This window comes from Peromyscus leucopus, chromosome 22, assembly GCF_004664715.2.
Source record: "Peromyscus leucopus breed LL Stock chromosome 22, UCI_PerLeu_2.1, whole genome shotgun sequence".
In the NCBI taxonomy this organism is placed as follows: domain Eukaryota; kingdom Metazoa; phylum Chordata; class Mammalia; order Rodentia; family Cricetidae; genus Peromyscus; species Peromyscus leucopus.
The window spans coordinates 5,723,734-5,738,268 of NC_051081.1; the positions used below are offsets into that span (position 1 = coordinate 5,723,734).

General features: G+C 42.5%; 1 protein-coding gene across 1 annotated transcript in view; it reads right to left on the bottom strand.

Annotated features, from left to right (window-relative positions):
• The window catches only part of LOC114684908 (zinc finger protein 431-like), a 33,470-nt gene extending 27,171 nt beyond the window's left edge, over positions 1–6,299 (bottom strand). The window contains exon 1 of the mRNA XM_037197886.1: positions 5,886–6,299. Within this exon, the coding sequence (XP_037053781.1) occupies positions 5,886–5,888 (3 nt within the window). The 5' untranslated portion in view covers positions 5,889–6,299. The remainder of the gene's footprint in view (positions 1–5,885) is intronic.
• Between the last annotated feature and the right edge of the window lie 8,236 nt (positions 6,300–14,535).

Sequence of the window (14,535 nt, forward strand, 5' to 3'; positions counted from 1 at the left end):
CTGGGAACAGAAAGTAGTGAGTGGTAGAAGGAACTGTGTTTTTAGATTTTATTATACATGTATGAAAGCTTAGCCTACATGTATGTTTGTCCTCCACAAATGTGAAGTGTCCTTGGAGATTAGAAGAGGCTTGGTGGTTCCTCTGGGACTAGAATTAGACAGTTGATGTTCACCATGTGGGTGCTGGGAATTGAACCCAAATCCTCAGGAAGAACAATCAGGGCTTTTAACTGGGGAGCCATCTCTCTATCCCAGATAGAATTAAGTTTTCAAATCAGCCTGCAACAAAAGGTTTTGACCTAATTTTGACTTCTAAGTTGTTCCTGGGAGTAAAAATACAGTGTTACTTATTTGCATAAAGGGCTGGAGAGATGGTTCATCATTTTCAGACCACTGGCTGTTCTTGCAGAGGACAAAATTTTAACTCATTGCATCCAAATGACAGCTCAAACCATTTGTATCTTCAGTCCCAGAGGACCTGACACTATCTTCTAGGTTCTTCAGGGCATTGAATGCATGTGGTGCACACACGTGTATATATAGGAATAATATCTATCCATCTAAACAAAACTTAAGATCTTAAGAACACAAACACAGGATCTTCTGGATCTGTGGTTCAGAGACATACTTATCAACTCATCACAAGGCCTGCCTGAGCTACAGAAGGAATGCTAGGCCAACCTACACCACTTTTAAAATACTTTATAATTGTGTTTCTGTGACGGGTGCATGGGTATATCATGTTGCTTGTGGGGCTCAAAAGACAACTTTGTGGAGTCTCTCTTTATAGCTTTTACATGTGCTTTAGGTACTAAATTCAAGTGGTCATGTGTAGTGGTATTTGCTCCACCCATGACCTTGGGCTATCCCACTCAAAAGAGGCAGTACTTTCTACCACTGTATGTGACCTCTTAAAAGGAGCAGGGAAAAAAGGGCATGTGACGCTTCTCCCTCTCCTTTATGTGATTCATATGCATACAAACACTTTGCACACGAAGCCATCTATCTACTTGACCCAGCCTATCAAATTACATGCAACTTTGATTCTTTGTTCTTTGGTTGTGTTGTTGAGACAGTACCACACTGTGTATTCTTGCTGGCATGACACTCACCATTAGACCAGGGTGGCCTGGAACTCAGAGGAATCTGTCTCTGCCTCCAGAGCACTGGGATTAAAGGGATGCTGTTAACAAGACTGGGCTGTAAAGAAAAGAATTTACAGGATGAACTTGACACTTTGGTATTCTTAACCAAAAGTGGCCACAAGAAAATCCTAAACTGAGAGGACAGTGTCAAGATGCTGGTACCCACTGTCTTGTTATCTTAGTGTCACACAAAGCTATTACAAAGGTAAAATCTATAAGATGCAAAGATTTGAATTGTGCTTCTAAAACTATAATGCTATAGGAATAAATTGGGAGTTTGAGAGTGTCAAATTAAAGCCAGACTCAGAGTAAAATGATTAAGACACATCTTACTATACAATTGACATGGGAAAAAGAATCCACTGGGACTGAACTTGGCCTGGAACTGTAGAGGTGACTGACTAGATATAGTAAGGGTATGAGGGCTGAGCAAATTCAGAAACTGAAAATGTGTGAAAACGTGGTTGAAGGAAGATGGGCTTTGTGTCCTCACTTGATCTTCCTGCCCAGCTTTCTGATGGCTGGGAATTCCGATTTTGTTTGATCCCCAAGACCCACATGGTAGAATGAGAGAACCAACTCACATAAGTTGTTATCTAAGATCAACATGGGGACCATGAGATGGGGATGCTCTTCCCCATACAAGCCAGTAGACAATTATCATTTTAAAAATTAAAATATATCTACATTTTCACAAGCAAAGTCATTCATACCCTCAAACCTGGCAAGGATCCAGCTTCAGTTTCCATCCCAGTGCTATGATGGAAGGTGTGCTCCACACTCCACCCACCCCTACCTTACAGTTCAGTTTGTAGACTCCACACTCCTCCACCTCTACGTTACTGCTCAGCTTGTTGATCATCTGTCTCATTCAGGGCATCTAATTCATGTAATAGGGACTCTAGCCCACCAAAATCTAGTTCATCAATAACATGTAGCTATTTCAGTTGGTAGTGTGAGATCAACCACTCCTATTAAAGATCACTGTCTAGTTGTATTTGTTTACATCATAATACATAGTAAAAGTGTTTACTCCTGACCGACACCTACATCCCCAGCACCTGAGTTTCCATGCCACAGTTACCCTGAAACCTAAACCACATAAAGACCCAACAAAGAAAGAGAATAAAAGACCTTTTCCTCTTATGAACATAGATGCAAAACAGCCAATAAAATATTCAAAAACCAAATCCAAGAACACATCAGAACAATCATCTACCCATGATCAAGTAGGCTTCATCCAAGACATTCAGGGATGGGTCAAGATACAAAACCCAAGAAATGTTATCCACCATATAAACTATCAAAAAGAAAAAAAAATACCTACATTATCAACACATTAGATGAAGAAAAGGCCTTTAACAAAATCCAACACCCTCTCATGATAAAAGTTCTACAGAGAGAAAGGATACAAGGAACATACCTAATCAGAATAAAGCATTTTCCAACAAGCCTGTAGTCAACATCAAATTAAATGGGGGAAAAACTCAAAGTTATTCACCTAAAATCAGGAACACAACAAGACCTCTAATCTCACCATGTCTATTCAATATAGAACTGGAAGTATTAGCTAGAGCAATAAGACAACTGAAGGAGATTAAGGGGATAAAACTGGAAAGAAAGAAGTCAAAGTATTCTTATTTACAGAGGATGTAATAGGATATGTAAGTGACCCTAAAAATGACACAGAACTCTAATGGGTGAAAAACACTTAAAGCAAAGTAGCATGGATACACAATTAACTCACAAAAATCAGTAGCTCTCCTATGTAAAAATGATGAAGGGAATAAGAAAGAAAGTAGGGAAATAACATCTTTCAAAATAGCCCCAAATTACATTTAAAATATCTCACAGTAACTCTAACCAAGTAAGTGAAAGACTTATATGATTAAAATGTTCAAGTCTTTGAAGAAAGAAAGATCTCTCACACTCAGGGATTGGTAGAATTAACATAGTAAAATTGGCAATCCTACCAAAAGCAAGCTACAGATTCAATGCAATCCCCATCAAAAACCTAACATAATTCTTTACAGACCTTGAAGGGACACAATTCTCAACTTCAGATGGGAAAACAGAAAACCCAGGATAGCTAAAGCAATTCTGAACAATAAAAGAACTGCTGGAATTCACACCACTCCAGATTGCCTGTTGTAATATAGAGGTATAGTAATAAAAACCACATGGTATTGTCATAAAAACAGACACATCGGTCAATGGAATAATATTGAAGACTCTTGACATGAACCCACATTCCTATGAATATCTGGTTTTTGATTTAAAAAAAAAAAAAAAAAGAAAGCCGGAAATACACACTGGAAAACAGCATCTTCAACGAATGGTATTAGTCAAACTAGATGTCTGCATATAGAAGATTGTAAATAGACCTATACTCATCATCCTGCACAGAACTCAACTCCACCTTTATAGGAGACTGTATGACCATGCCTTGTGTGAAATGTTAGCTGCTGAGTGCTGTATGCTACACACAAGGCACAGCCAAATGCCCAGTGTCTCAATGCTCTCACCTGACTAAAGTGAGACAACCAAATTTGCACTTACCAACACGAGAGAGTTGCCCAATTAGAAATTTCAATGGCTCAAGGTAACCCCCCCAAAAAAAAAATTGTACACACACTAATTTGGTTTTCCTTCATTCACATGGTATGAATTAACACATACTGGGAAAGTACACAAAAAGGCACTCATCCTGCCCAATCAGATCCTTTTTTAAAATACAGACAGCTACAGGTGATTGACTTAAACCACCTCTAATCTAGCTATTGCCTAGCCTATTTTCCCCTGCAGTGTACACAATAAACTATTCCTTCTATTCTCATCTGAATGGAGGTCTGTTCAACACAAATACTTCTCTAATTAGTGCAATAGACAGCCCATTCTGAAAACAAATAGGTAGTTTTAGAAGAGTATGATGCTGTAAACCTTTAATCAAGAATTGAGGAGGTTGAGTCAGGAGGACAGCAGCGTCATTGCCCTGTGGGCCTAAACACTGGGACCAAGGTAAAGAAAGTCAACATAACAAACCTTATCTTAAAATATTTTTCTGAAAGCTGGAAGGTGTAACTGTTCTGGAATTAATGTGCCATCACAATGAGAAATCATACACTTAAGAAAATCTCTTCAGTAATTCCAAGTCTCCTGTTCTACCAAATACACAGAGGACCTGACAAGAAACAGTTTGCTAACTCACATAAACTATAGGCTTATGCATTCCACATATGCTCTCAACCTGGAGAAATGCTGTTTACTGCCCTCCTGCTAGCATGGCTTGCTCAGTTTGATTCCTCATAGAACTCAGGTCCACCTGCCCAGGGTAGCACCAACCACAGTGGGATGGGCCCTATTACATCAACCACTAATCAAGAAAATACCCTATAGATTTGTCTACAGACCAGTGTGACTCTAGCTTATGCCAAGCTGACCAAAGTTAACCAGCATACCTACTGAGTCATCTCCCAGCCCCCAAAGACAGATTGTATAAGCAAAACTTCAACTCTCTTAACACTTGCTCTTCAGCATATACTTGTGCAGGCACACACATGAAGTTTTGAAAATCTGTTGAGTTTAGGACTGGAGAGATGGCTCAGCATTTACCACCACTTTTTGGTCTTGTAGAAGTCCTCAACACTATCATGGTAGCACACAATCATTCTTAGATGCTGTTGAAGGGGATCTGACGCCTCCTTTTGTCTTCTGTGAGCACATAACACACATGTGGTGATCAGACACATATGCAAGCAAATCTCTCATACACATGAAATAAAATAACAGAAAAACTAAAAACATATACCCTCGTATCTCATATAGGTCATCATAGATAAATAAGCCAGAAATACACAGAAATGTGACAAATATCTGTAGCCAAAACAATAACTTTGTAATTAAAGAATTCAAGAAACTTGATCAAAGGAGAGATTGCATGACTGTAGACGAGAAGCCTAAATATTATTTCAGCACAGAATCTGTCTATAGATTCAGCAACACTCCAATAAAAAGTCTAACAATTTTTCCTATCAACACAGAAAAATGATGACAAAAGGTCATCATGAATGAAAAAAATGATAAAACACAGATTAGGTAAACAGCACACACTCTGATACCATCTGACTTTAAAACTTCCCATACAACTGCAATAAAGACTGTACTGTCTGGAAAAGAATTAAGAGATTAATAGAATATAAGAGAAAACTTAGAAACAAAATCACAATTAAAACAGTGTCCAACTGAACACATGAGGCCAGGAAACTCAGGAAGTCTGGCCTTGCTAACACACATGACTGGACCACCCTGGAATCCACATGCAAATGTGTTAATGACAGAGAATTTACACCCTGCACAGAAATAACTGCAGGCGGATCCTACACCTGAATGTTCGGTGCCAAGTGCAGAACTTCTAGGAGACACTTTCTTTAAAGTAGAGCTCTGTCAGTTAGCAAATCCGCTTTTCACAGCGATGACGAAAGTGGCGCATGCGCGCACGCTGCATGGTGCCCTCACAATAAGGAACTATCTACACACAGTTCCCACGTCCCCAAGTTCTTTGCAGCCGTAGCCGCAGCCCGCAGACGGAAGTTATTCAGAGGCCGGGAGTTGTAGGGACAGCATGGATCTCACAGACCTCACGAACGGGGCGCAGGTCCGGCCGCCGGTTCCCACAGCCCCAGGACCCCACACCGGCTCCCGCGGCTCCTCCCTGCGTGGGGACCGCGGCCCCTCGCTCACCATGGCGGATTCCGAGCTCGCCCCGCTCTCCTCACAGCTCCCGGCAGCGGGTGACAGCGCAAAACACGGAACACGAGCGGCTCAGAACAGTCCCAGAGCTACCAAGCCAGACGCATGGAGGACCGGAAGTGCCATCATTTATTCTGACTGGCAGTCCGCTTAAGAGCCCTGATTGGTTAGTGCGTCCTGAGTAGGGGGAGCAACTCCCTTAAGGATGGAGCGCTGTGAAGGGACACACCACAGTAGTTCCTAGCCCTGGCCTCCAACTCTAGCCCAGAACTGTCTCAGACTTGCAGAAAATACCATTGCAACAGAACTTGAGCATGAACTGCAAAGACGTCCCTGCACTTTTCCTGCACTCAGTAGGCACTTACCGTCCTTCCTCCTGGACACAGGGTGTTAAGTCTCAAACCTAGTACAAAAGGCTGAGGTGCGTATTTAACCTATAAAAGCAGACAGTGGCTGCCAGGTTCTCCCTGCCTCCCCAGTCCCTATCTGTGGCAGGATATGGCTGCTATGTCCTACCGCCTTCCCTGAACTTTTCCAGCCCAGGGCCTGAGCGGCTTTTCCCTATATACTAACCATTCTGATAACCCAGTTTTTTCCATATACACTTTGTTTTCCTGACCTCTTCAACTGGCTCTCCCCACTCCTCTGCCGCCTCTTCTCACATTACTCGGGCTCCTGTCCACTCTGGATTCTCCCAAACGTCCCTGTCTCTCCCTACACCTTCCCTTTTATCAAAAACAAACTTTCTTCTCTACCACACCTAGGAGCAGTCATGTCCTTTTCCTCTTTTTTTTTTTTCCTTTTCTTCCCCCCCCCCCCATTCACAGCATCTCTAGCATACACAGATCATTACTTAATGTATAATGGAGTGATCTCCCTGTCTCACAGCTGAAATGATGCCCAGCCCATCCAGGTCAAATTTAAACCACCTGACTGCTGTTCACCAGGCATCAACAGTTTCAACAAGGCTCTCCTAGGATTGTTCATGCTTCTCTTAGCTGCACATTGTTAGGCAAACATGAACACTTTCCCAGCATTTGCTCATTAAGTAAACAGAAGGTAGGTTTAACATTCATTGTACTCTGTACTGAATACACTGACAGGAGGATCGCTGTGAAATTTAGGCAATCCTGGGTTATGCATGAGACCCTATCTCAAACGAGCAAATGACAAAGCATGACCAGGCTCTGCCACCCCAGCTTTTGGGACCATTAGCGTCAGTCTTTGTTCTGGAGTCCACATGGGACTATGGCATCCTGGCCTTTGTCCCCGAGTCCACGGTCCACTTTTTGACACCCTGTCACATGAACACTTGACTGACATGTTCAGTCTGGCTCACTGTATGATTTCTGTCTCAGTAATCTACTTTCCCAGGGCTACTTATTTGTACCTGAATTTGGATATTAGCAGGTGGAGTCCTATACTAATGGTGACTTCTAAAGGGTTAGACAGTCATTGATCGCCCCTGGAGAGGCCCAAGATGTATATGGTACTATTGTCACAATTTATAAACAATTAAGCTGAAGATGGCTTTACCTTCCAAGATGACCCTGCTTGGGGTCAAATATCTTCAAATTCCAGCATACCAAACATCTGCAAATTACAAAGCATAAAGCTTATGTTTATTTATACCATCTTACTTGTGAACATGAAGACAGCCATGATGACCATGACAGATAATTTTACAATGACTCTCGCTTTTTTTGAGGGTGCATTGAGTGGATGGCTTTGGCTGCCATGTTTTTATTGTTAGAAAAGAAAAAGTTAAGTACACCATCTTCCAAGGGTACTGGCTCACCAGCTTCAGAAACCTGCAGTGCCTGCAGAGAAGGCTCAGCTGTCCAGACTGAGCTGCTCTTGCAGATGACCTGAGTCTGGTTCCCAAAAACCAGGATGGTGGGCTTTTAAATGTCTGAAAAAGCAAACCTGTTGGTTTAAAGTTACAATGATTTAATATTCATATTTTCAGCTGGAGCGATGGCTCAGCTGGTAGGAACACACATTGCTGTTTCGGGAATTCAAGTTCCACTGTAGCACCTATATCAGGCAGTTACATGGAGAGACCTTGAATCATAATTTAATTTAAAAAAACAAACACGTCAATTCAAGTTTTTATTTTTGAGACAGGGTCTCTTTTTCTCTATCTAGCCTTGGCCATCAAAATTGCTCCGTAGACCAGGCTGGTGTTGAACTACTATCCTTCTGCCTATCAAGTGTGGGTATTAAAGGCTTTTATTGATTAAGGTCCTTTATAAAAGCCACAAGTGATCTTCACTGTAGCACCATCTTTATATACTCTGTTTTTTGTTGTTGTTGCTGTTATTGTTTTATTATCTTTTTTGTTTTTTGTTTGTTTGTTTGTTTGTTTTGTTTTTCAAGACAGGGTTTCTCGTAGCTTTGGAGCCTGTCCTGGATCTTGCTCTGTAGACCAGGCTGGCCTCGAACTCACAGAGATCCACCTGCCTCTGCCTCCGAGTGCTGGGATTACAGCCGTGCACCACCACCGCCTGGCCTTGTTTTATTATCTTAAACATTTAATTTATTAACATTTTTGAGAACTGTTTTACCTGTCAGTCAGTAACTTATTAAAAATGAATTCCTCCTTAGGAATATCATATTTGCCTTACACTTTAAACAGGGTCACTCCAGTTTTCTGATAGACTATTACAGAACTGGAGTGAATATTTAACTCTTTGCAGGAATTTGGAGTGAACCCCTGAGTTCCATCTATCTTTTTTCTTTTCCTTTTCTTTCTTTCTTTTTTTTGTTTGTTTGTTCTTTTGCTTTTTGTTTTTTTGAGACAGGGTTTCTCAATTTTTTTTTTTTTTTTTTTTTTTTTAGACAGCATCTCATATGTACCTTTAGTTGTCTTAGACACGAAATCCATGCTGGCCTGGAAACCAAAGAGTTTCACCCTTCTCTGAGTCCTTAGGTCTTAAAGTTGTGAGCCACCATACCCATCCTGTCCATCCTTTTTTGAAGCTAGTAATTTTGATACAGTTTTGCTGATATAAACTCGGTAGTGTTGCGCCGTTTGCATGTGTCTCTGTATATGTTACTAGGCATTTATTCTGAAATGCCATATCCTATTCAGGGGGCAGAGCAATGAATTAGAGGCATGATCCTTCTTCTCTGTTTCCCTCTAAAATGAGTTGGGGACTGCATTTGAAATCGTGTGACGTGGAAGTAGTATATAGAGCACACAGAGTTATGTAGATTTATTCTCACTGAGTTGTACATTTACAATGCTGTCAGTCTCACCACATCTATTACATACATATATGGGATATTTTAGCATGTAGTGACCTATGAAGATGTGTGATGTGTGTGTGTGTGAAGTTCACTCATGAAGAATGGCTTTGCCAGATCCTTTTCAGAAAGAGTCTCTACAAAGATTTGATGGTGGAAACCTACCAGAGCTTCACTTCCATGTGTAAGAAAAGGAGTTTTCCTTCCTTTTTAACTTAAGGGGACAAGTCTTTTTTTTTTTTTTTTTTTTTTTTTTTTTTTTTTTTTTTTTTTTTTGGAGATTGGTGGTCTTTAGTAATTTGGACTCTGAAAGAGAAAGGATGCGGTGAGTAAATCAGGCCTTGTTCTAAGGTTCACCAAAGATACTAATTTCAATTTTTTCATAACTTCTAATATTGTTTTATACATTTTTTATTACTGTATTTTAGGCTACAAATGGGAAGACCTCAATATTGATAAACATAGTCAAAGTTCATAAGACATGGTCGACAGTTAATCTTTCATTCTATTGGGCATGATAAGTTTAATTCAGTAGTTATATACATTTTGATTGGCTTTGAAAATTATAAATTTATAAGCTCAAGTTCCATTTGCTTTTGGGATATCATCTTACAAGGACACCAATTTTCAGTAAGTCTCATTAAGGAAGGGAATGGCTCAGTTGCCTTTAGCCTACTGGCTATGGGTGGGTTAGGACTTCTGTTGGTTTTTTCTGTGTCGAATACACAGATTGCAAGCTCAGTGCCACTTTGAGATCTTTGGCAACGGTTAACTCTGCAGCTCACTCACAATTGAGCCTGTATGACAATGAGTGTTCAGAGACGGGTAATTTCTGGAGGGCGCTCACAAACCTAAGACAGAGTGCCTGAGCAGGCGTATCCATGATGGGTAAGGTGACCTGCTGATGTCGCACACAACCTAAGTCAGAAGCTCATTTGTTAGTAAAAGGTGGACCTGTAGGATCCTGGCCCCCATGGGTAACTGTTGGGTAACAATGGGTAACTGTTGCCTTGCTTGCTGACCTTGACCTTGATATCCTCCCTATGCTAATTCTTTCCCAGGTTTCAACCTCCTGAATGCTTAAGAGAAGTTCCTTGTCTGTGTATCCTGCATAATGGGTGTTAACAGCTTAGATGCAAGATTATAAAACATCCATAGCGAACTCCTGCCCTCCAGGGTTCTCCCATTGTACTGTAAGCCTGTATTTAAGACCTCCTCCCTCCTTCAATAAACAGCATTCAGCATTAAAAAAATTAAAATTAGAATGGAAAAAAAAAAGAAAATCAACTCCTGAAAGTTGTCATGTGACTTCTAAAGGCTTGCCATGGCACATAGACATATGTACACACTCACAAACACAAAATAAAAAACATTTAAATGTCAAAAAAAAGAAAAACATAATCAAAGTTCATAAGATATGGTTGACAATTTCCATATGCAAGCTGATACATTAGCCCCTCTGAAGAAATATTAATGTGCCCTGAAATTTTAATGAAAAACGACAGTGAAAATAAGTACAGCTTTGTGAGGATTATTGCATTCTCACAAAACTATGTTTATCACTGTCAGGTAACTGATTAGTGTTTGTAAAACATTCATTTAAGGAACAAAACAAGAAACAATGCCATAACAGATGTCACAATGTTAATCATAGCCACATTAGAGTCATGTTGTAAAACTGTCCATCCATTTAGTTTCATACTTTTCAAGTTTCCTAACAGGCATACATATTGATTAGGGGTTTAGTGTACATGCAAGATCTAAGAAAATCTTCCGTATTAATGTGAATGTTACTCAGGGTAAGTGAAACCTTTAGTGTGGGTAATTCTATTTCAACTAAGGAAGAACCAGCCCTAAAGGCTTTTCGGCTCATGCTCAAGTCCAGAGGGCTTGGGTTATCTGATAGCAGTGCTATCAAGACCTGAGACACTATCGTCACCCTGGCCCCCTGGGTCCCTAAGTCCAACCTTTTCTCATGGACTATCTGGGCCCAGGTGGAGAGATAAGCCATACAGAGAGAACATTTTGGCATCCTGCCACCCTTGGGATTCTACTCGACTGTCACAGCACTTAAAATGTCCTTCCACCTGTGTACAATACCTCTCCCCACAGGGGTCCACAGAGGAGAAAAAGACAACACAGGGCCTGGGAGAAAAGGGGAAAAGCATCAAAAGATAAGGAGGAAAAGGAATGGGCTAAATTCCACAAGGAGCGCGTTGACCAAATTGAATGACCCGCAGTGGAGGTTAAAACGAAAGTAAAAGTCATTCTCCCCAATTCTTGCACCCTGAAGGATCCTGGGCTCCCGCCTTATGCTCCTGGGACCAAGCCAGGAGCATCACCCTACACAGGCCTGCGGAGGGACCTGCATGACCTGGATTCTCATGACCGGCCTTCCGAGGAGGTATGGGGATTGGCGGAAGCAACCTATACGGAGGCTTATCCTGTCAAGGAAGGGCCATGAGAGGACTCCGACCTGGTGCAGCTGGCCTCGCTCCCCAAGGCCCCTAGAATGATGCCCATGGGAGGCCAAAGATCTCAAAGAGCTCCGAAAGGCGGTGGCCGAGTATGGCCCAAATTCTCCTTGGGCCCAGAGTCTATTACAGGACATTGCCTGCCACCCGTGTGTCCCTAAGGACTGGCTGGACATGGCCAACGCCGTCTTCACTAGCTCTCAGTTCATCAAATGGTGTTCCTTTTTTAAAGAGGAATGTGGTGTGCAGGCGGAGGCCAACCGACAAGCCCATCCCGAGATTCCAATTACCTATGCCATGGACAGGAGAGGGATACTCCACTGGAGTACAGCAAGCCGGGATACCAGTCTGTATCAGTGATCAAGTGAGACAAGTGGGGCTTAATACCTGGTACAAATTGGATGAAGGGCCTACCAAGTCCCCTAAATCCCAGGTGAGGCAAAAACCTGGGGAGCCTTTGCCAGACTTCATAGACCGGGTCCAGCAGAGTGTTCATCTTAAGCTACCAGCGGGAGAGCTCCGAGATCAGTTTGTAAAATTGCTGGTTTGGGAGGGAATGAATGCAGACCACCACACAGCTGAGGGGAAGCTCCCTAAGTAGATAGGTAGTGGCCTCCCAGGATGTGGACACGCAACAACATCAATCTCAATCGCTGGCCCTGGCCCTACAAACTCAGACATCTGCAATGACTGAGGCTATCACTAAGGCTTTAGCCGGCCAGGGCCAAGGGACTTCAGGGCCCTCAGGGAAGGGGGTCTGTTTTAAATGTGGACAGGAGGGGCACTTTAAGAGGGAGTGCCCACAGCATCCCTCCCCCCAATTGGCTGGAGGGATCAAAGCCACCCTCCACCCCCTGCCCTAGATGCAGGAAGGGGTATCATTGGAGAAAGGACTGTAGATTCAAGTTTGATCTAGAGGGAAAGCCTTTAAACTAGAGAAGGGACATCTTCCAGACTTGTTAAGTCAAGGAGGAACCCAAGAGACCCACTCGGGTATACCCCCAATCCTAAGGGCCACTGCCCCCTGGGTATCCCCTATCAGGTGGAAGCCTGGAAGTCCCATCTGGGTGGAGCAGTGGCCATTAATCAAACCTAAACTTATGGCACTCCACCTTCTGGTGGAAGAACAAATAACTTTGGGCATATATGCCCTTCCATGAGCCCCTAGAACACACTGGTATTTGTCATCCAAAAAGCATCCGGAGCCTGGTGCATGCTTCAGGACCTATGTAAGATAAATGAGAGGATGGAATTGGTGAGCACCCCCTTAAGGGTAATGCCCTGGACCCCCACTATACCTTCAGAATATACCCTAGTTGTGATTGATATTAAAGATTGTTTTTTCTCCATCCCATTACATCTGGATGACTATGAGAAATTTGCCTTTTCCATCTCTTCTCTTAATTTTTTCCCAACCTGATCAATGATTTGAATGGACTTGAATTGCCACAAGGGATGGCCAATAGTCCAACCTTCTGCCAACAATACCTAGCTACATTCTTGGGACCTACATTGAGCTCAGACACCTACCTTGCCTACGTCTATATGGATGATATAATCCTGGGACACAGGGACCCCACCTGCTTGGAGGGCCTCCTTACCCAAGTCCTCACAATACTCCAAAAAGGGGGGTTCACAGTGGCCCCCAATAAGATTCAAAAGGTACCTCCTTTTAAAATGCTAGGGTCTCATCCTACCTTAACCCAAAGCCATCCCCCTTAAGCCCCTGTTGGATATCCCAGCATCCATGACCATAACCCAACTTCAGAGCCTTCTGGGGAAATTAATTGGCTACTGCCTTGGGTCCCTATCCCTAAAGATAACCTTGGAGACAAGTTTCTAAACAGTCTTATTAAATAAGAAACACAGAGCCAAATACAGGGGTGAAAGCTGTAGAGATCAGAGAAATAGAACCACCAGCTAACCTTAGCTCACCACACCACCATAGCTTCCTGAGAGAGAGCTTCTTCCTGTCTAACCTGGGCCTTTATTGCCTTGCTGTTCTGCCTTCTATTGGCTCTTAGCCCAGCTACCTCACTTCCTTGTCATTGCCTGTCTGTACAGACCTCCAGATCTCTATGGTTGGTATTGGGATTAAAAGAGTGTGTCACCATGCGTGGCTGTTCCCTAGTGTGTCCTTGAACACACAGAGACTCTGCTTGCCATGTGATTAGATTAAGGGCTTGTGCTACCACTGCCTGACTTGTTTATGGCTGGCTATGTCCTCTGATCTCCAGGCAAACTTTATTTGTTAGCATACAAATAAAATATCACCACACATCACCACATAACTTTGCACTCTTATTTGCCCTGTTAAAGGGCAAAATGCCACAAGATATTGTTGCCATTACAGAAAACCATCGGGTGGTATTTTTATTAATTTACTTCCTCATATTCCCCAAGCACACGTTAAGCTGGATGGTAACCCCATCTCCCCTCTCATGGTTCAGAGGCCTGCTGGAGGGACGAGGGGCTTCCATTCATATCCAACATATGAGGGGACACTCAACCTTATAAGAGGCCACTCAGCTACATGACTTGACCCATATTAATTGAAGAGGCCTACAACACAGGTCCCCCACCCCGTCCCTATAAGGGACCTCAAAAGGATAGTGCACACTTGCAAAACATGTCAGCCCTTTTTAAAGGTGCCCCCATTACAAACACAGGGGGTAAATCCTAGAGGCCTCAGACCCAATACTCTTTGACAAACGGATGTTACCCACTTCTTGGCCTTTGGCAAACTCAAATATGTTTTTGTCCCCCTAGATACTTATTCAGGAGCTTGTTGGGCCACAGCACACCCAGGTGAAAAGACTAAACATGCACAAACACACTTCCTTCAATGCTTTGCCACCTTAGGCTTACTGACACAAGTTAAGACTGGCAATGGACCCTGCTTTACTAGTAAGGCAATG